Source organism: Hylaeus anthracinus, unplaced genomic scaffold (genome assembly GCF_026225885.1).
Source record: "Hylaeus anthracinus isolate JK02 unplaced genomic scaffold, UHH_iyHylAnth1.0_haploid 11985, whole genome shotgun sequence".
NCBI lineage: Eukaryota > Metazoa > Arthropoda > Insecta > Hymenoptera > Colletidae > Hylaeus > Hylaeus anthracinus.
This window is the reverse complement of record NW_026534333.1, coordinates 646,316-664,817: the sequence shown is the minus strand read 5'-3', so window position 1 is coordinate 664,817 and position 18,502 is coordinate 646,316. Positions and strand designations below refer to the sequence as shown.

Below are 18,502 nucleotides of genomic sequence, written 5' to 3'. Positions count from 1 at the left end.
TTTGTTATCGATGAACATGAATAATGCATTAAAAATTAATCGAGTCGCGCGATACACTATGCATTTTCAAACACGGATCGTCGCTAAAATTGCTGTGTTGGAAGTTTTAGCTTAATTACGTGAAGGTTATAATTGTTTGCGATGTTGACAAAGTTGACAGAGTTGTTGCATATTAGATTGTCTCGTTTTTTCTTTATTTTCATGATTTTCCGATGAACAAAATGTGAAGCAAAACAGAGAGTAAAATACACGCGTACAGAATTTTGTAATTTTATCTTTTGCATTTTTAGCCCCAGGGCGCTTAAAAACACTGAAAAGTATAAAACAAACATCGAGGAGATTGAATTTTTGCAATCAGCAATATTTCCTGTGTCGTAACTTTTTCGGTTGTTATCGAAAGGGAAGTATTGCTATTAGCAAAAAATTGATGACACCATTGTTTTTTGTATTTCTCGATGTTAATTTGGCGCCCTGAGGTCAAAAGTGTACAAAATGTGTAAGTTCTATGATCTCAGGGTTGAAAATGGTTGGCATGAAAAACGAGAGATTTTTGTTCGGTGGAAGTTCCTCGAAATTCTCGGAACCCTTTAATCCTGGTAGGTGACAGTGACGCCACGGCAGGTTCTATCCTGTCCGCGTATTCCTGTCGCGACGTAAACGCAGCGTTCTAACGATAAACAAAAGTTACGCAAGGGCGCAGGGGGGTTGAAATCGATGCGACTCGGCAGTGAAGGGTCGCGTGGGTGTTTCAGGGTAAACCGTTTGATGTCGCGAATGGTGATTGGTCGAGTCCAGCGAGACCTGCGAATCGATTGGCCGAACGCGTTCCTGCGTGCGCCCCCACCACTAGCGATCGAGGTGTCCTGGGAGAGTGGGGGATCTCGATACGTACTTGGTATGGCATGTACGGTACGTACGAAGGTGTGTTCACACTCACAGTGCCTGTGCACCCCGTGTCACGCGCCAGCCACTCGGAGTCCAAGATAGACGTGGGTGGCTGTGTAAACGAGAAAAAAGCGAAAGAAGGAAGAGTGGAGGCAAACGATCCTACTCGTGTTCTCCTTGGAGGAGTCGGTGCGCGAACAATCGCCTCGATTTACCAACCATCCCTTCCCGAACAAGCTCGAGACAGTCAAGGCTCGAGACTCGCTATCCGTCGTGTCGCCGTCTAAAGGGGTAGGCTCTGTATATCGGCGAGCAAACGAAAAGCGTAGAACGCGTGAACTCGCTCATCGAGAGAGTTGTTAACCGTTTTCCGGCTGAGAATGGTCCAAAGGTTCTGCACTAGCGTGGCTGCACTTAGCCTCGCCCTAAGTACATGCGTTGTTTTTCCGCGTGCCGTCATGGCGATCGAGTTGAGTCGATTTTACGGTCACATGCACTCGAAGCGTACAGGTAAGTCGCCGTGTCCGTCTCGAACTTAGCCTAAAATCGAATTCGAATTCAACCACGATTGTTCACTCGAGAATCGTCGTTACGCTTCCCTTGTGTGTCGCACCGTCTGTCCCGCGCATTTTTTTCATTATTCTATTAACTACTATCGCGAACAGTGACAAATGGTTTTAGAATAAGGAAAGTTCATTCGTCACGAGTAATTCGCATTCGGATATAAAAGAATTCCTCCGCGATGTGTCTTTCTTCTATTCCCGAGGAGAGTGAGATTTTCGAACGGTGAACCTGAGATGTAACAGTGTACGTACATCTTTATACAATTTATTGTAACGATTTAAGGCAGCGTCGTCTAAGTGGCAATTTGAAGCCACGTGGTGTAGTCAGCGTATCACGATTCGTCTTCGTGATACGGTGTTCGTAGTTTATTCAATTCAATGAGTAGACTGTCATCCGTTTCGTCAGTAAGCAGAGCTGAATCGCGTCATGTGATAACCGTCGTTTAAAGGGTAAATTTCTTCGAGATCGATAAACATCGTTAACTCGGTCGCGGTAACGAGCAAAGCACCAATTACTTTCTCGACTGATGTTTCGTGGTTGAACGCGTGACGTTATATTAATTGGAACGGGAAAGACAAATAGATTCTGCGAAGCAATTAAGTTAATGTCTATTCAATTATAGCGAATGAAAAACGTTCGTGGTAGCATTGTGTCGCGTGTAAGAGATTACGCTCTCCCTCTTTAATATCGCTCGGTCAATATCAGACACGCTGATCGCTACCGATAATTACCGTCTGTGTATACTAATTTGGTCGTTGCCATTTACCACGCGCATGTAACATGTATATATGCATCGCATACATGGTATTCTTCTTAAGTACACCTCGTACTATGCACACATCTCGCATTGCTAAGTGTTTGAAAGAAAATTACGCTTGCGTTAACGTTACTTGTTCCCAGTGAAACGTTTCGTTCTATAACGAATGAAACTTTGTCTTTCCTTCTTTCGTCTAGAGAAGAGTTTCGCTCGTCTCCGAATAAATAATACTTATTGTACGTGTTACAGACAGCGCTTGCCGTCCGTACGAGCCGTTCAAATGCCCTGGAGACGGCGTGTGTATCTCGATTCAGTACCTCTGCGACGGAGCCCCGGATTGCCAGGACGGTTACGACGAAGATACGCGACTGTGCACCGCTGGTAATATCGTTAGACGATAATTATAGCTAGTTTCTCGGTAAATTTTTAATTTTGGATTTTTGAATTTTTCATTTTCTATGGATAACGGGTACAAGGATGTTACCCATATGGCGCGTAGCCATCGAGCACGCACGGTCCGTACGAGGGCTGATTTATGCTCGTTCAGCGCTACTATTTGCCCATCTATTACGAGTTACGATCACTAGATTGACCCATCAACAGCACGGTTGCTCGTTAAAACATCTCGTTGTCAGCCTGAAAGTGGCAGCGTTGTTTCGCCAATCACAAGTGTGTAAATCACAAGTAGCTTCGTGACTTCGTTACGTTCGTGAGTTCGCGCAACGTTTATCAACTCGGTCGTAGAACGGAACATTCGTAATAAAAGATACTAGATAACCGAGATGGGACAAACTTTGATACAGATTGGAAACTCGAATCACGAATAAAAGATAAACAACCTTGTGTTGCTGCTCGAATAGAAAATTTGAATTTTTTTTAGCTGGAGCCTTTCCCTGATATCTTAGTATTACGTATTTGTAAACGTGTAATCCGAGCTATTCGTTTTATGTTCCAGCTAAAAGACCGCCGGTAGAGGAAACTGCTAGTTTTTTGCAGTCGCTGTTGGCAGGACACGGACCTAATTATCTCGAGAAATTGTTCGGGACCAAGGCGCGAGACACGCTGAAACCGCTCGGTGGAGTGGACATGGTGGCTATAGCACTTTCGGGTAAGTTAATTCGCTGTAACCGACAAACGCGGCGCGTCCGATGAGTTTGAAAACCGAGTTGGAGTAATTATTGAATAACCGAGCAAACCGTCTGGTAAGGCGCCTCTAGTAATAGGAATAGTATCGTTAGATCTGACAGAGTCGAATCCGCGTTCTCAGAATCGCAGACGATCGAAGACTTTGGCGCCGCCCTGCACCTGATGCGCTCCGATCTCGAGCACCTACGCTCGGTATTCATGGCGGTGGAGAATGGCGATCTGGGTATGCTAAAATCCATCGGAATAAAAGACTCGGAGTTGGGCGACGTGAAGTTCTTCCTTGAGAAGCTGGTCAACACCGGGTTCCTCGACTGAACGGGCATCCCTCTGGGACAACATCGCGGAGGCGTTTTCACGTTGGCTGTATCGTATTACAAACGCACTATCTTGTCGCTTGAAGCCTCGAATTCATCAGCGGATCCGTTTCGCGAAACGATCCTCACCTATCACACCTCTGCGCCCCATTTCGTTCCACCTCCTTCCGTTTCCACTTGGCTCGCTTCCTTTCGATGTCTTCTTGTCGCTCTTGCTTTTCAAACGATACCGACGAGCACCGAGATTTAACGTCCAGATATCGGATATATATATATATATATATATACATGTATATCCTGTTCGTTCCCGAGTGGCATGGGAGCACCGAACGTTTATTAAACTTTTCAGCGAAATGTCAAGGGTCGACAAGCTCGCGTATCTCTGTGGCCCTTTATCGACGCGACTCTCGTTCTCGTGTCACGGAACGCTACAGTCGCTCACAGAGAAACGAGAAACCAGAGATGGGCAAATTTCTTATCCGAATACTCTTCGTCCGTTATTTCCTCAACGAATATTGCGATCTGAATTATGAAACGAAAGTATATTTCTTAAATGATGTACGATTCGAATAAATTGCCACGCGACATGTCTACGTTCGAGCATAATTTTTTGCCCAACTCTGCCGAAAAGAACAACACCGGGCCGAAACGGTATCGCGACGATGAGAGGTCGCGCACGCATCGAGTAACCAAGTCAGAAGCTCGGTAATTGCCAGGTCAATTAATTATATTTTGCCCGGGCAACATCGTTCGGGCGTCACGCAGCAGACGATCGATACTAATTAACGTCGTTTACTTTCCCTGGACGACATGGCGTCGCCGTTACGCGGCATGCGATCCGTTGTCCAAAACATGAAACCGCATACGTTCACGCCCACAGGATTTACGGCCCCCGGTTACGTTGGAATAGTTTCTTTCGCTGAAAATGAAATTACGAAAGGGTGTCTTATTTCAAATATTACAGCATTTTCGTACCCATCGATCGGTTCTTTTAACGCGAGTGCTCGCATAATGGATCCGTTTCAACCGATAATGAATATTTCAAACGAATCCGAATAAAACGTTCTCGCATCTCGTTGAATAATTTATCGTCGAGGATCGCGTCGTTTCCGAGTTGAAATGGAAAATTCGAAACTTTCCTCGTTGCTGTACGTTTTGTTCGCGCTCCATGCTTCGCGTATATCAATGATTGTGAGAATCGAGTATGCGTTGATTTGATCGAATTCAAATTTTTATCGTCGTCAGGCTCCCATGCGTTCTTATCGGTGCCGAAATTAGAATCTTGTGAATATAAACTCTTGAGGTACAGTTCCAATCGTACAGTACAAGTATACATTATACTAATTGAAACTTTAAGTTAAAGCTCATATTTAACCGGCGCTGGTTATACTGTATACCTGATCGCATTATTTGTAGCAGATTTGTTTCCACGTGGCATCGAATGGCACAACGGTAAACGATTGTTATCGTAAAAATTGAAATGCCACGCGAAAGTAACCTTAACGGATATGTTTTGTTCGTATGTACATCGATCATACTTTTCCAAGTATTTTTCATTATTATCTTGTACGGAGGTCCATCTCGGAAAAGTCAATTGAAATTGTAGGAGAAAAGTTGTGTGGGTATCGTTAGCGATCCACTTGATCGTAACGAATCATCTCCCATCGGTTTGCACCGTGTATTTTAGGAAACTCTGTAGATTTATACGTTGCCTACTGCACCTACATGTTTGCGAACCAACGATTACTGCTGGTACAGTACACGCCGCACAAACTTGTTTGATCAAAAACTGCTTTTCGGTGGATGGATGTCAAACCGTTTGTTATCGTGATTATTGAAAGGGGTGTCGCAGAACGCTGCAACCAATCGATTTTTAGTCGAATATAAATACACGAATAACTTATGTATACTCGTAAATCAGCACAGACGCATATATATACGTGTATACAGTATGATCTAGACCAAAGGTTGAAGAATCGAGGGGTGCGTAGTGCTCGCAAAACTTAGAAACAAATCACAGATTACCCGAAACGGGGTGACGTACGTTAAGTAGATGTCTTTTCGATGTATATCTGTGACCACTATTTACCTTCGAGTCTTTTAACTTCTATACCGATCGTTCTGTATATATGAGAACGTATACATATATCTATTTTAAGAATGATAATCGAAGCAGGTACAAATCGAGCATATCGCATCGCGTTCCTTCAGGGTATAACGCGCACCTTTACTTAAGAGACAAAAGAATTTAGTATACTGTGCTATGGTGTATTAATATTTTCATTACGGTAACGCAACACATATCAATCTAGATACATATCAGTAATTTTAATGGAGATGAGTGCCGAATTCTCTCAGGGAGCGCCAGGTTCTCCGTTTTAGTCTATATCATTTGACGAATGAAAATCAAATAGAATACGTACGCAAGCACAGACACGGGGAACAACAACTATGGCTACAAACCCTCGAGAGACATTCCCTTCGACGATGAAAAACATACATATCTCTACCTACTAAGCGTAATCTTCTAGTCAATCAAATGACATATCTTTTAATTAAATATAATTGATTATATATATATATATATATATATACATATAAATACATATGGATCGACAGAGAGCCACTTTTATCAGATAGTAGATATATATGTATATATACATATCGATATCTATATATATATATATATATATATTTACACACATATAATAATATTTTGGTATATAAATAAAAAAGTGAAAAAAGTGGAGAAAAGAAAGGATGATACGTGTGTAAAACGTTCCCTCCAGATGTCAATTACGGTCCAAAGTAGGGCCTGGACCGAGGACAGAATCCGAGGGAAAGTGTCGCGTAAGCTTTAGGAATGAAATGTTTCCAAAGGATCAGGGTGCTCTGAATCTCCGCTCGTGAGCGCTTTGATCCTGTTTGTCCCTCTTACTCTCCCCCAAGTCCCACGTTCGCCGTTATATTTAAGAGAACACTTCGATGGTAATTCGAATTTTAGACCCAGATCCACCCACTGTTGTGCGCAGAGTGAAAGTTTTCATCGCTTTTGAAGCGACGAGTCTTCAATGCTCGTACACGCCACATTGCATCAACTTTAATAATTTACAATACATCGCGGTATCCGTTTTCTATCGCTCGACGAAAGACAATCGAGTAATTCTGTCCATATTCGATGTGTTCACAGTCCGTTATTAGATCAGGCCAATCAGGGTTGGCTTGCATGGATCTCTTCGTTACATTAATTAATAGAGAAGACACGATCATCGTATCCGAGCATAACTTTCTATAGATTTCTAGTTTAAAAACAAGGAATGCACATTCTACAAATGATTTTTTCTTGTAAACGAATTTTACCGCTAAAAATAATCAGATCTCTTAATGTTTAAATTCCTGTCTTTCTCGTTGAGAAAATTTACCCTTCTCTAATTATCTAACGATAATCTCGCTTAGAATTAAATACAATCGCGGACTGTGAACATATTAATTTTTATCGATTTGTTCAAATTTCTGTACGTGGGTACGTTGCGAAAATGATAATATTGCAGTTCTTGAAGTTAGATCGAATACGGCAATTCAAAACGATTTCAATCGATGTCTTCAATGAACGAAACGTATTGGAATAATTACAAACCGTTGAATATAACAGAATGATTCTACGCGATCCGTCCATAACATTCGACTAGAAATCACCAATTAATCGTGAAACGAAGATATCAAATTTTAGAAGAATTCGATCCAACTCCTTCAAAGCACATGCTTTTGTCTTGCAAAAGGTATTGGATAATGTTTTGTAGCGTGAATAAGCATCGGATCTTGTCGCTGCTCGATGAAGTGTTCACCCCACTCCCCCCCCTCTCCCATACGTATTCATATAAAAACATATTGACCATCGTAGTTATCAGAATTTCAACAATGTGATAATTATAATGAAAAATCACACGCCGTTTGTGTCTATGTTATTTTCTCGACTTCTAATTGTTCTACTGCCAAAGCATTCTTATTATATGGCAACTGCGACGTACCGTACACTTGTAAGTGAATCTTGCTTCTTAAAGTTTTGTACTTCTATTAATTGACAAATACAATGTTCGTGGAAGATAAGTTTTAGCGCGCGATTGATCATTAAATAAAGTGAACGTTTCTTCAGTTTTATTTCACGGAAATTGATATTGTACCTGACCACATGCATTCTTGTTATTAAAGATTATCCTTACGCTTTCGTAGAATCAGGTCTTCTTTTATTTAGAAACTAATACAAGTGTGTAGATTTTGTGGCGTTGTCTAATACAGAGTAATACTTTGAAAAATGTGAGAATTTTCTATTACTTACAAAGATGTACAACTACTTAACCGACGAAGACATTTCTGGACATATTTATTTGATAAAATATTTCATTCGAATATTTATTTTAACCATAAAAAATATTATAATACATGATAATATCATGGAGGTAAAATATATTACGAAACATATATATATATTTCAGTTTAGATTTTCAGTTGGTTCGATTAATTTGTATTTATTTGTGACTCCTCCGAGATTTCTCAATTCTTCGACCAAATCTCGAACGTCTATTTTACGAGAAATCACTAACGTTCGTTTAGTTTTAGGACCGTAACTGTGGGATTTCAAACCTAATTGTCTTGCAATCCTAAAATATAGTTCAAGATTCATTCGATAAATAGAACTGTTAACTCGATTAGTAATTTCAAAACATTTTATAATTACGCTTACTGGTGGATCGTTGCTCTTTCGTCGTTTGAAAAATCGGATGAAAATATTAAATCGTTGCTCATGTCGCTCGCAAGAAACTTCCTCATAACCTCTCTAGATTTCACTCGTAAATCATTCACGGTACCGCTATTGGATTTTAACCCTAAGCCATCTCTGCTAATTTGTTGTTTAATACTAGAATAATAAAATCAATATTTATAACATGTTTTATTAAACGTAACGAAAAAACGTACTTACGTGACAGGTTCGACGATTCCCTGTTGCGATTTGCCTAGACCACCACCAGCCCAACCCATTAACTTCATTAATTTTTTTCCAATGTTGTCGTCGGAAATTGATTCGTCCGTTGTTGCACTTTTTAGCAATGTCGTCGTTATTTTTGCGTCTGTCTTTATATTATGTTTAATCTGAGAAAAAAAAAATTATTAAAGTTGCCAAGCATAAAAGTAAATGAAAATTTGGTTACAAACCTTAATTGTATAATAATGTTTTTGTAGTTCACGTAATCCAACAATGGATGCCTCTTTCTTTGCTTGCTTTCGATTAGAGCTACAAGCTTCTGTCAATGGTTTTGAATTTATAAAAATACTGCATTTGCTGCAAAGAAGAGTAATCAAATAAAAAATAGCAATCGCTTAGAACTGAGTAATTAATTCAGTATATATAATACATACCAAGATTCACCTGTTCTATCAATTTTCCATTCTATGTTTCCTCCTGATGCATTGACTGCGCAAGCAATTATATTTTGCGGCGTATCATCCGGCCTCTCTACCAACACCATATCACCAAAGGGAGTATCACGGAGTTTTATCCTTTTTGTGGATACTTTGTTATCTTTAAAATTACTTGGCGATCTTGCATTTTTTATTTGTGCTTTGGTTTTATTGGTAGATGTTGTAGCAGTCAGTCCTGAATAATATTATATTATTATATTATGAAATACACAGTGAAACATGCTTTATTTACATATAGGTTTAACAAACCGTAGAACTCACAGTTCTTAGGTATACCTTTAACCTTTGAACTAGCAGCATCGGAAGCTTTTACAAACGTTCTTTGTAATTTCTTTTTTTGTCTTTCTCTGTAATCTTCGACGATGTCTCGAGCTAGTTCTGCTATTAACTGCATCGTTTCTTTAGGATATCTAAGTTAGACGTTATTAAAATTACTGAATCCAAAATGTTTTACGTGATGCAATTTAAAAGAAACGATTTCTTACCTACAACCGAGTAACTCGACATTAGTAAATACTTGTGCCAAACAAACAAGCTCGTCTTCTGGAAATTTATCTTTATGGGCTAATAGAAATTTCCGTCTAAGTTCCCAATGTTCGTCGCACTCGTGCTCCGTTTTGTGCTGTTCCACGTCCCAATCATCTTCTGAGCTCATTCTTATTCGAATATCATATGTTTTCAACGACAAGATTAAAATATAACCTGACACGGTGATAAGAAGCCAAAAGTAGTTTGGCTACCTTCACGTTGATCCATCTTTAGAAAACGCATGTGCACTCTGAATTCGGAGTTATTCGTAACAATTCGGAGTGATTCGGAGTGTTCGGAGTTTCGTAATTGTGGAGTTTCGAAGTTGTGGTACTGGATAAACACAGTATTTTTATTGTATTACTGCCGTTAATAACTAGCGACTTAAAAATCGTAATGCATACGAAGTTAGAACAAAGAAATAAATGTTTCCAGTATTCAACATAAACATCATCTTCTATTCATTTTGAGAAACAAATTCTCTACTAACCTATCGTGTAGGAAGGTATTTGAATGAAACCATTACCATTCCTGTTATTTCAGGAAAATTATAGCTATTTATCGTACAGGAAACAATATTCCCTAATTCAACAGACTTGTCAAAATGACCAGCGTCGCTACACGAACATTCTCGTCTAAATGTAAGTACGCCGACAGTGATTCTGTTGAACTAGTCGAATACTTTTAGCTGTCGAGTGTCTTATTTTTATTATATTCTGTTGTAGTATGGAAAGACGGAAACATTTTACGACCATTGTTTACATATCTTCCATGGTGCAAGCTATCAACAAATGTGGAACCTCAACAGGATAACACCAGTGGTAAAGAGATATTTTCAGTTACTTTCTAGGCTACTTTCCAGGCAATAAAATTTGAGATCTTAATATTTTTAATTTTTCAAGGTCAAGACTTGATAAATCCTTTGAATCATCCAGATCTTTTTAAAGTTCACAATTTATTCACTGTCGAAGATTTGTTTAAAGCAAGAGTACATTACGGACATAAGATAGGATCTCTGGATGAACACATGCGACCCTTTGTATTCGGATCTAGACTCGGTCACTTAATAATCGACTTAGACCAAACCGCAGAACTTTTGCGCCAAGCGTTAAATTTTGCTGCTCATATAGCGTTCAGAGACGGAATTATTTTATTTATCGCGAAAAATCCTCAAGTTTCTTACTTGGTTGAAACAACTGCTAAGGAGTGCGGAGAATTCGCTCATACCAGAAATTGGAAACCTGGAACTTTTACAAACGCTCCACGTGAATTTGGCGCTATCACAAGATTGCCAGATCTATGTATATTTCTTAATACTATGGAGACTGTTATCCAACAGCACATAGCAGTGACACATTCAGCCAAAATGGCTATTCCAACGATTGGCATTGTCGACACAAACTGTAACCCAAATCTTATAACGTATCCTGTTCCTGGGAACGATGATACACCTTGTGCCATAGAACTCTATTGTAGTCTATTTAAGGAAGCAATAATGAGAGGAAAAGCGCTCAAATCGCGATTAATCCAAAAAAACACACAATAATTTTGTGTACAATACTATAGATATATAGAATTTATAAATTAAAAGAAACTCAAATGTTATTTATGTAAAATTTATTTTACTTCTTCTCTCCAACAGAGTTACCCAAAATAAGATGTATAAGAAATTTCCAAAGTTAGAATCGGTTCATCGACATACGCAACAGAGTAAAACAAAGTAAGACAAATGTGAAGTATTCAATGTTCTTGTTAAATTTTTTCTTTATCGTCCCGCAAACGTTGCAAAAATGTTGGTCCTAATACTTTAAATATCCTAGAATATAAAATAGTATCGTTAGTATTTAGATGGAGCACAAAATTTAGTAATTGTGAAATAATATACCATGTGCCTATATTTGGGTAATAAATATTCAGGTACAATAGTTGAAGCACCATTGGCTTGGAAATCCATACTTCAGGAAGTTGGTTCGCTATTGCAATCCCCATCAGTACAGCGCATCGTTCGACGCTAACTTTATTTTTGACGCTTACTTTTGTATTTTCCCCATACGTCTAAGAAAAAGATGATATTGAAAAAGTTGGTACACGTTTTGTTACGACAGAACTTACTTCTCCAAATTTGTCTGTATACGCTACGGACAAGAAATCAGTTTGTACTGGTCCTGGGCATATCATAGTGACTGGTACATTTTGACCCAACTTTTCAATCATAAAACTCTTAAAATATCCCTGCAAGAAGTAAAAAGAAATATGTAAATACTACAAAGAGAGAGAGAGGGAGTTTCCAATATTAATGTAACTAACGTGTAACGCATGTTTAGTTGCACAATAAGTTCCAGAATATGGCGCTGCCGCAAGACCAGCAAAACTGGAAGTGATTACAAGGTGACCTGCGCCTACTTCAAAAAAATATTTTCCCACCAATCTACTTAAAGAAATTTGCGAGAACACATTTAAGTCGAACATTTCTTTATCGACGGAGAGTTCGATTTGCTCCCATTGCGCTCGTTGAGAACGACCCGCATTATTTACAAGTATATCCAACTGAAATCAGATTTCAAATTAAAATCCAATCACGAAATGCTCCTACAAAACAATTTTACAGCATAAATACCCTTCCAAATTTACTGATAACTTCTTTAAATGCTGTTTCATGATTACTAATTTTGCAAATATCTAGAGGAATTACTAAGATGTGCGAGTCATTCAAATTTAGATTTCCTAAAAATAAATAAATCGGATCAAGGATATAAAGCAAGGATACAAAGATAACAGTAAGCAGATGCATATACAAGGAAAGTTATTCACTTTGAAGGCAGTTGGCCTTCACTCTATCTAGTTCCTCTTTCCTTCGTGCAGATAGAACTAAGTTACAACCGGCATCTGCTAAAACATAGGCAAGATGTTCTCCAATTCCACTCGATGCTCCTGTTATCCACACTACTTTTCCTTCTAAAGATCCTATAAAATGGAAAAAAAAATTTTCTAACATTCCTCTTAAATGGAAATAAAAAATTCATATTTGTAGAATTGTTGTACTTTTCAGTAAGAACGATTTATGATAATTAACGTAAAGATTCAAATAGTTAACTAAATAAACAAGAGTAATAAAAATTTATAGAAAATAATAGGGGAGTTGAAAGAAATTAAGGTATACACAATATATACATATAGTCTTTACATAAGAAAACTATATTTTAGTGGTTGCTTTACTTACATTTTTTAAAATATATATAATACAGCTGTTGTTAAATAAAACATGTGGAAATACTTGATGCTATAAGAGGAGCATGTAAACATCACAATTGACTATGATAAAAGAACATGTGAAAAAAGCAAAGAGTATGCAACATCTAAGAACAATTAGATTGGATTATGATCGATACATCGTTAAAAATGATCAAAAAATTATAGGTAACAATGATCCAAAGTTATTCTTTTTATATGAAAACCATGGGTTTTTTGATAGTTGTACGTATCGCATATAAATTTCTTTTCTTTTTGTACACGTGCGATTTTACCTTTACGAGGGATAGTCACATTCTTCCCTACAGACTAAATTGATTTTGAGATTGTCTTCATGTATTATACTATTTTTGTTAATTTTTTAGTACATTGTATGTAAAAAATTATTCAAGGGATATAAACACAGATGAATCATTTATTTAATTTTGGGCCTAGTTTCGCATATAATTCTTTCGAAGATAGCAACACTTACTTATGGATTTTCCAAATTTCTCGTGTAAGGCGAGATTTAAATCACACTCTAGAAACCAAGGACATATCATATATATAAGGAAATAGATCACAACTATCAAACCAACGATGGCTAAAAGATCCATTTCTTATGATAAACCGCGAAAATTAATCTAGAAGCAAATAAAAAAAATATCCGAAAATACTTTTACTTTTAGCAATTAACTGCGCAGTTGGCTTTTATATTTATACGACGAGCTTTATTAAGTTGTGAGTTTTATTACATCGTGATCGTGGCAGTTTGCATTTCTGGTACTCGCCACTAGAGGGACACCTTTCCCACAGGAATTCTGTTTTCCTAAAATCCCTATACATAACACTGTTAAAAAATGAAATGGGAAACGGAAGGAATACGTAGTAATGACTATACGTGTATATTTTATATCTGGGAATTACTTATCGAATCGATTACTTATTTTATTGAGCGAATCTGGATTCTTGCATGAATTTACAAAGAAATTACGTTTGAACAACATGCTAGCGTGTTCTCAGTTTTTTGCTCAAGTCCGCGACATTCTTATTCGCTTGAAGTACATGTGTTCCTGAAATGTCATATAAAATGTATCGTGTAACATGTTTAACAAGAAATGACATGATTCTATAAAAAGATAGATGCGAGCTAAACTCCTAAGTGCCCAGAGGCGAGCATAATAGAGTATAATTTAGTCGAATCGATGATAATCGTAATTTTTTTTCTCTTCATTTTCATTAATGCTAGACCAATTTAAACTATATTTTTCTTGACATTAGAGCTAGTATATGGAATGTTTGTTTATTTATAACAAATATTACTATATGTAAATGTTTGTTGCGTCATAACCAGCAAATACGTTATATAACCTAACGTACATAATTGTATACGTTTCATTCTGTATACCATGAATGATCCTAGTTGCAAGTGCATCGGTAAACAAAGGGTTAATTACTCTGAAGTTAATCCTATAAGATGATTAAGTCAATTATACGATCCTTGATCGAATCGATCGCTTCGAGTTATAATAAGAATTATAGTTTCCCATAGTATCGGAACATAATATCGTTACACGGAAACATACTTTAAAGGTCGTGAAATCAGTTTTACGATAGATTCGATCCTTTTATACGAGAGAAGGACGACGTCGAATATTTACCATGAGAAATGCAGCACCGAGAAGCAAGCTTTTCAGTTTTATATTCGTGTCTGCAGGAAATGTGATCAATAATATATAATCGCGTAAAGTATTGTCCCATTGATGCATCAGAGATGCAATTTGATGGGTACCATCCACTGAAATTACCTGCAACCATATATTATAACCGATAATTGTATATCAATACATGAAAACGCCGAAATAAAATTGTGGCGAACAGTTCTCATTTCTTATGCTCGATGGCGCAACCGTACATCGACAATGTAGATAGCTACTCGTATTCTAAATTAGCGTTGCGATTAGGGTTGCGATTTTATAGCTTATACTATCTTTGGCTAATTAATTCTCAGATATACTTGGAATTGCGCTTCACTGTACATGCAGCAACCGCAAACATTTGGTCCGAATATGCTGCAAAGTTCGTTCCTTGTTGCATCGTAGACCGTGAAGCTTGGCCCCATAATACTGAAATTTTCTTCCACGGTTCCGATTAGGTTCGAGCTTCCCACCGTAATTTTCTATTCAACACAGAAATGACTAAATCATATATCTCGAGCCGGTAAAGGTCGTATAAGAAGTTACACTTCAAAAAGAAAGTTCGTTATATTGATATCAAATATCGTATATTCACGAACAAGGCTCCCTGTTAACGTGAGATTTGCAACTCACGCGTAACTTGTTCAGAGTGTACGTCCACCTCGAGTTGATTTTCATGATAAACGCTGGTTCGCCGCATTGATCTAAAATGTTCATTGTTAAATCATCGCGCAGCAATTTAGAACAACTGAATCCGTCCGATCGATTCTCCGGTTTCGTCTCCATCGCCAAAAACAACGTTTCCGCTTTTGGCACTTTCACTCTGTACTGGAAACCCTTTCTCGATCTAGCCAGCACTAACGAATACAAATCATTCGCTCGATTAATATAATAATAAGACATTATTCACGCATATTTCATTAATGATACATGTACAATATAGTCTTTCTTTCTTCGTAGAATAGAAAAGGATACGAACGTGTCCTTAGATCGACGACCTGTTGTATTTCCAACTGTTCCACGTTTCCCAAGAAGTGACTTCCAGAGAGAGCGCTAAGTTGAGATCTCGAGGTCGACGTCCAGTCCAGAGTGCTGATTGGAATCGGTCTCCTCGGTTGTTGAACGTCTCCTATGAAACGCTTTTTTCTTGTTAAACATTCCTTTTTACCGCTCCCTAAGACGTGCTGGACAACGATGCTTTATAGAAATTAAAGCAAACGCGATAACTTGCACCATTTATTTCTCGACGTTTCGATCCATAATAAGGCTGACAGTTTATCTTTCGTAATAGTTTTCTCGGTAGACCCCAAGGATTGGCGGGTAACTTTGTAAGAACAATCTTCCGACTAGGAACATAAACGTGCAAGTGCTAGTAAAGAAGCAATCGCGATAAACACTTTCGCTTTAAAGTTTAAACTTTGTTAAAGAACATAGTTTCCTGCGTCCTCGAGGACCACGCGCTCTCTCACCGATAACAGATCATCTTATCGTCGCTATACCAAACGACACGGATAAATAAAATATCGACGAGGTGTACAAGGTAGGAATGCATATCGCGTTTGTTTACCTTGTGGCTGTGCTGTAATGACATTTGGTCCGGAAAGCACAGGAGGCGAGTAGGACACTTGGTCTCGTTGCACTTCCATCATCTGCAGATTCACGGTGTTGGCATCTATGCAATTAAGAGAAGGCCGTTGCAACCGTTCAATAACATTCCTATCTTATCGTTTTACGCAACAAGTAGATCGATTAATAAGGGTACTCGAATAGTTAATGCTACGAAAGTAGACATTTGGGGGATACGCAAATTCCTCCAAATTTATTTCATGGAGGATTCTTTGATTAAATAACAATCATACGAGTCTATTTCGATTTAAATTGATCATCTCAGTGTTAGGAAAAACGACGTGAAAATTTTGCAATTTTAACGCAGACCCTCGGATTTTTACCGTGAATTTTTTCGGATTAAATGAAGATACAATTTAGAAAGTTGCTGAAAATTTGATACGTTTAAAAAAAAAAAAAAAGAGAAAAAAAAATAACAGTTATCGACCAGGCCAGTTTTATGAAGATCATCTTTTACGATTGGTGGAGTTACCAGAATGGACGGAATTAAGGACGCTCGGCGCCACTTCCTCTTGCACCATGACGACGAATTACGTTGTTCGGGTGAATGGTCCAGAGCATAACTTCGACGCTGCTTACACGATTTTTCTTCAGCCCGTGTGGGTATTACGTAGACCTCGGCGAATTAATTAATTCTAATGAACTCGTCGAGTGGCGAGGGAATACAACGATCGATCAACCGCGAAGCGTGAATATTATTACGGCGAAACAGGTCAGCGTAGCGCAGGAAACGGCCTCGCCTCTTCCTCCCTTTTCTATTTCGTCTTCGAGTGTCGAATGAATCGACGGAATCCGTTTTTCAGGACATCTAGATTTTCCCAGCCGGCGGCGCGTCTCGTTCTTGTCATCCTTGGCAAAACTTTAGCGGATCACTGAAAATTGTTTTGTCTGGAATAGCCGCGGCAGACCAACGCCGATCCTCTTCGATCCCCGTTATCGCTGATAGCTGGCTCGTTATCGCGATGGCGGATAAAGCCGTAGTATCGTCCGTGGTCATCAACGAGTTTCGTTTCGGTGGACGAAATTCCTCGTCGGATAAATAAATATCCGTATAACCGCCTCTCCTTTATTTAAACATAAAGGAACATTGCGTTTGCTACGTGACCGCTGTGTGGTGCGCCAACAATGACAATTTATTTCTCGATCTGTGACAATCTTCAAAGACTCTAGTTGCGTTCGGAAACGATGAAATACTTTTGGTAAAATTAAAATTAAAAAAAGAAAACACACATGCGAAGGTTGCTGCTACATAATGAGATATTAGGTTTTCATATTCATGTAAACGGAGGTTTTAAACATACGACGCAGATCTACAGGGTGTCCCAAAACTCGGGGAGGAGCCGGAAATGGGGGGTAGCTGAGACGATTCCGAACAACAATTTCCTTTGCAAAAATGTCGGATGGGGCTTCGTTGAGGAGATATTAAGAGAAAACCCCGACCAATCAGAGCGCGCGTAGACCGTTGGAGCGGCCGTGGTAGCGAAGGCTACGCGCTAAGCGGCCGCGCTTATACGCTACCGCGGCCGCTCGAACGGTCTACGCGCGCTCTGATTGGTCGGGGTTTTCGCTTGATATCTCCTTAACGAAGCCCCATCCGACATTTTTGCAAAGGAAATTGTTGTTCGGAATCGTCTCAGCTACCCCCCATTTCCGGCTCCTCCCCGAGTTTTGGGACACCCTGTATATCGGTGTGCATGTAAGGGTTAATGTCTCTTTAATTTGTTTTAAAATTGATAACGTAACACGCGTGGCAAGCCTCGAAGGTTCGATATCGCGCTTATCAATAGAGTCGGTTCAACGATGTACGGGACAATGGTGGACGATAAGCGTCGTGCATTGGGACGCGCTGAAAGTCGGCGCAAACAATGGAACCGATCAAAATTTAGCGATTCTGCGACGTAACAAAGGGAAACTTGGCGAGCAGAGAATTTAATACTGTTTGGAAACGTTTCAATAGACATCCGTGTATTTATAGCATTAATAGCGTTACCATCGTCGTCATTGAAATCAATTGATCACATTGCCATCGTTATCGTAATCTTATTTAGAGTAACTTTTTGCTTCTATTATTCTACAAGTGGCATTACTTTATCCCTCTCGATAATAGCGAGCATGCAAACCAAAGAAAGGCACAATGGAACGTTGGGGAGTCCCGTCCAAAGAAAAGGAGTAAATATTTTTAAATCGCATACTGTATGCATTTCGAACGAACGAATTTTCTGAGGCTACCCCTACCGGGCACGTGCATGCGGGTGGTCGCATTCCTTTAAATGGAACCG

General features: G+C 38.8%; 5 protein-coding genes across 7 annotated transcripts; 2 read left to right on the top strand and 3 right to left on the bottom strand.

Annotated features, from left to right (window-relative positions):
- Positions 1 to 918: 918 nt before the first annotated feature.
- On the top strand, positions 919 to 7,824 carry LOC128887052 (prohormone-4). The gene is made up of 4 exons (XM_054142481.1): positions 919 to 1,395; positions 2,456 to 2,587; positions 3,162 to 3,314; positions 3,474 to 7,824. Exons 1-4 carry the CDS (start codon positions 1,266 to 1,268, stop codon positions 3,665 to 3,667), a joined length of 609 nt encoding a protein of 202 aa, XP_053998456.1. The 5' UTR covers positions 919 to 1,265; the 3' UTR covers positions 3,668 to 7,824.
- A 238-nt stretch (positions 7,825 to 8,062) lies between these two features.
- On the bottom strand, positions 8,063 to 9,949 carry LOC128887047 (NF-kappa-B-repressing factor). 2 transcript variants are annotated; one of them, XM_054142474.1, is made up of 7 exons: positions 9,630 to 9,949; positions 9,394 to 9,554; positions 9,082 to 9,319; positions 8,878 to 9,004; positions 8,645 to 8,814; positions 8,408 to 8,581; positions 8,063 to 8,324 (listed from the first exon to the last, which is right to left on the bottom strand). In XM_054142474.1, exons 1-7 carry the CDS (start codon positions 9,797 to 9,799, stop codon positions 8,156 to 8,158), a joined length of 1,209 nt encoding a protein of 402 aa, XP_053998449.1. In that variant the 5' UTR covers positions 9,800 to 9,949; the 3' UTR covers positions 8,063 to 8,155. The 2 variants fall into 2 exon arrangements, with proteins under 2 accessions (XP_053998449.1, XP_053998450.1); XM_054142475.1 differs by having other exon boundaries at positions 9,421 to 9,554.
- Positions 9,950 to 9,972: 23 nt separating this feature from the next.
- Positions 9,973 to 11,218, top strand: LOC128887051 (28S ribosomal protein S2, mitochondrial). The gene is made up of 3 exons (XM_054142479.1): positions 9,973 to 10,313; positions 10,398 to 10,493; positions 10,575 to 11,218. The coding sequence occupies exons 1-3, from the start codon at positions 10,277 to 10,279 to the stop codon at positions 11,216 to 11,218; spliced, it is 777 nt and encodes a 258-aa protein (XP_053998454.1). The 5' UTR covers positions 9,973 to 10,276.
- A 54-nt stretch (positions 11,219 to 11,272) lies between these two features.
- LOC128887049 (dehydrogenase/reductase SDR family member 7) lies at positions 11,273 to 13,659 on the bottom strand. Its single transcript, XM_054142476.1, has 7 exons — positions 13,394 to 13,659; positions 12,484 to 12,636; positions 12,290 to 12,396; positions 11,980 to 12,219; positions 11,785 to 11,904; positions 11,558 to 11,727; positions 11,273 to 11,488 (listed from the first exon to the last, which is right to left on the bottom strand). Exons 1-7 carry the CDS (start codon positions 13,515 to 13,517, stop codon positions 11,425 to 11,427), a joined length of 978 nt encoding a protein of 325 aa, XP_053998451.1. The 5' UTR covers positions 13,518 to 13,659; the 3' UTR covers positions 11,273 to 11,424.
- Positions 13,660 to 13,794: 135 nt separating this feature from the next.
- LOC128887050 (phospholipid scramblase 1-like) lies at positions 13,795 to 17,201 on the bottom strand. Of its 2 annotated transcripts, none has more exons than XM_054142477.1 (7): positions 16,681 to 17,201; positions 16,165 to 16,269; positions 15,577 to 15,726; positions 15,231 to 15,454; positions 14,918 to 15,079; positions 14,562 to 14,708; positions 13,795 to 13,973 (listed from the first exon to the last, which is right to left on the bottom strand). In XM_054142477.1, the coding sequence occupies exons 1-7, from the start codon at positions 16,742 to 16,744 to the stop codon at positions 13,932 to 13,934; spliced, it is 894 nt and encodes a 297-aa protein (XP_053998452.1). In that variant the 5' UTR covers positions 16,745 to 17,201; the 3' UTR covers positions 13,795 to 13,931. The 2 variants fall into 2 exon arrangements, with proteins under 2 accessions (XP_053998452.1, XP_053998453.1); XM_054142478.1 differs by having other exon boundaries at positions 16,696 to 17,197.
- Between the last annotated feature and the right edge of the window lie 1,301 nt (positions 17,202 to 18,502).

What these genes read in the sequence shown, in the direction of transcription:
- LOC128887052 (XM_054142481.1), top strand. Translation starts at nt 1,266, where the DNA reads ATGGTCCAAAGGTTCTGCACTAGCGTGGCTGCACTTAGCCTCGCCCTA. An exon ending in CATGCACTCGAAGCGTACAG is followed by an intron (nt 1,396 to 2,455) that starts GTAAGTCGCCGT and finishes TACGTGTTACAG; the next exon opens with ACAGCGCTTGCCGTCCGTAC. An exon ending in TACGCGACTGTGCACCGCTG is followed by an intron (nt 2,588 to 3,161) that starts GTAATATCGTTA and finishes TTTATGTTCCAG; the next exon opens with CTAAAAGACCGCCGGTAGAG.
- LOC128887049 (XM_054142476.1), bottom strand. Translation starts at nt 13,517, where the DNA reads ATGGATCTTTTAGCCATCGTTGGTTTGATAGTTGTGATCTATTTCCTT. An exon ending in GAAGGCCAACTGCCTTCAAA is followed by an intron (nt 12,397 to 12,483) that starts GTGAATAACTTT and finishes ATTTATTTTTAG; the next exon opens with GAAATCTAAATTTGAATGAC. An exon ending in TACCCAAATATAGGCACATG is followed by an intron (nt 11,489 to 11,557) that starts GTATATTATTTC and finishes TTTATATTCTAG; the next exon opens with GATATTTAAAGTATTAGGAC.
- LOC128887051 (XM_054142479.1), top strand. Translation starts at nt 10,277, where the DNA reads ATGACCAGCGTCGCTACACGAACATTCTCGTCTAAAT. An exon ending in ACGAACATTCTCGTCTAAAT is followed by an intron (nt 10,314 to 10,397) that starts GTAAGTACGCCG and finishes ATTCTGTTGTAG; the next exon opens with TATGGAAAGACGGAAACATT. An exon ending in TCAACAGGATAACACCAGTG is followed by an intron (nt 10,494 to 10,574) that starts GTAAAGAGATAT and finishes TAATTTTTCAAG; the next exon opens with GTCAAGACTTGATAAATCCT.
- LOC128887047 (XM_054142474.1), bottom strand. Translation starts at nt 9,799, where the DNA reads ATGAGCTCAGAAGATGATTGGGACGTGGAACAGCACAAAACGGAGCAC. An exon ending in TAAGAACTGTGAGTTCTACG is followed by an intron (nt 9,320 to 9,393) that starts GTTTGTTAAACC and finishes AATATTATTCAG; the next exon opens with GACTGACTGCTACAACATCT. An exon ending in AACATTATTATACAATTAAG is followed by an intron (nt 8,815 to 8,877) that starts GTTTGTAACCAA and finishes TTTTTTTCTCAG; the next exon opens with ATTAAACATAATATAAAGAC.
- LOC128887050 (XM_054142477.1), bottom strand. Translation starts at nt 16,744, where the DNA reads ATGGTGCAAGAGGAAGTGGCGCCGAGCGTCCTTAATTCCGTCCATTCT. An exon ending in ACACTCTGAACAAGTTACGC is followed by an intron (nt 15,080 to 15,230) that starts GTGAGTTGCAAA and finishes TGTGTTGAATAG; the next exon opens with AAAATTACGGTGGGAAGCTC. An exon ending in ACAGTGAAGCGCAATTCCAA is followed by an intron (nt 14,709 to 14,917) that starts GTATATCTGAGA and finishes ATATGGTTGCAG; the next exon opens with GTAATTTCAGTGGATGGTAC.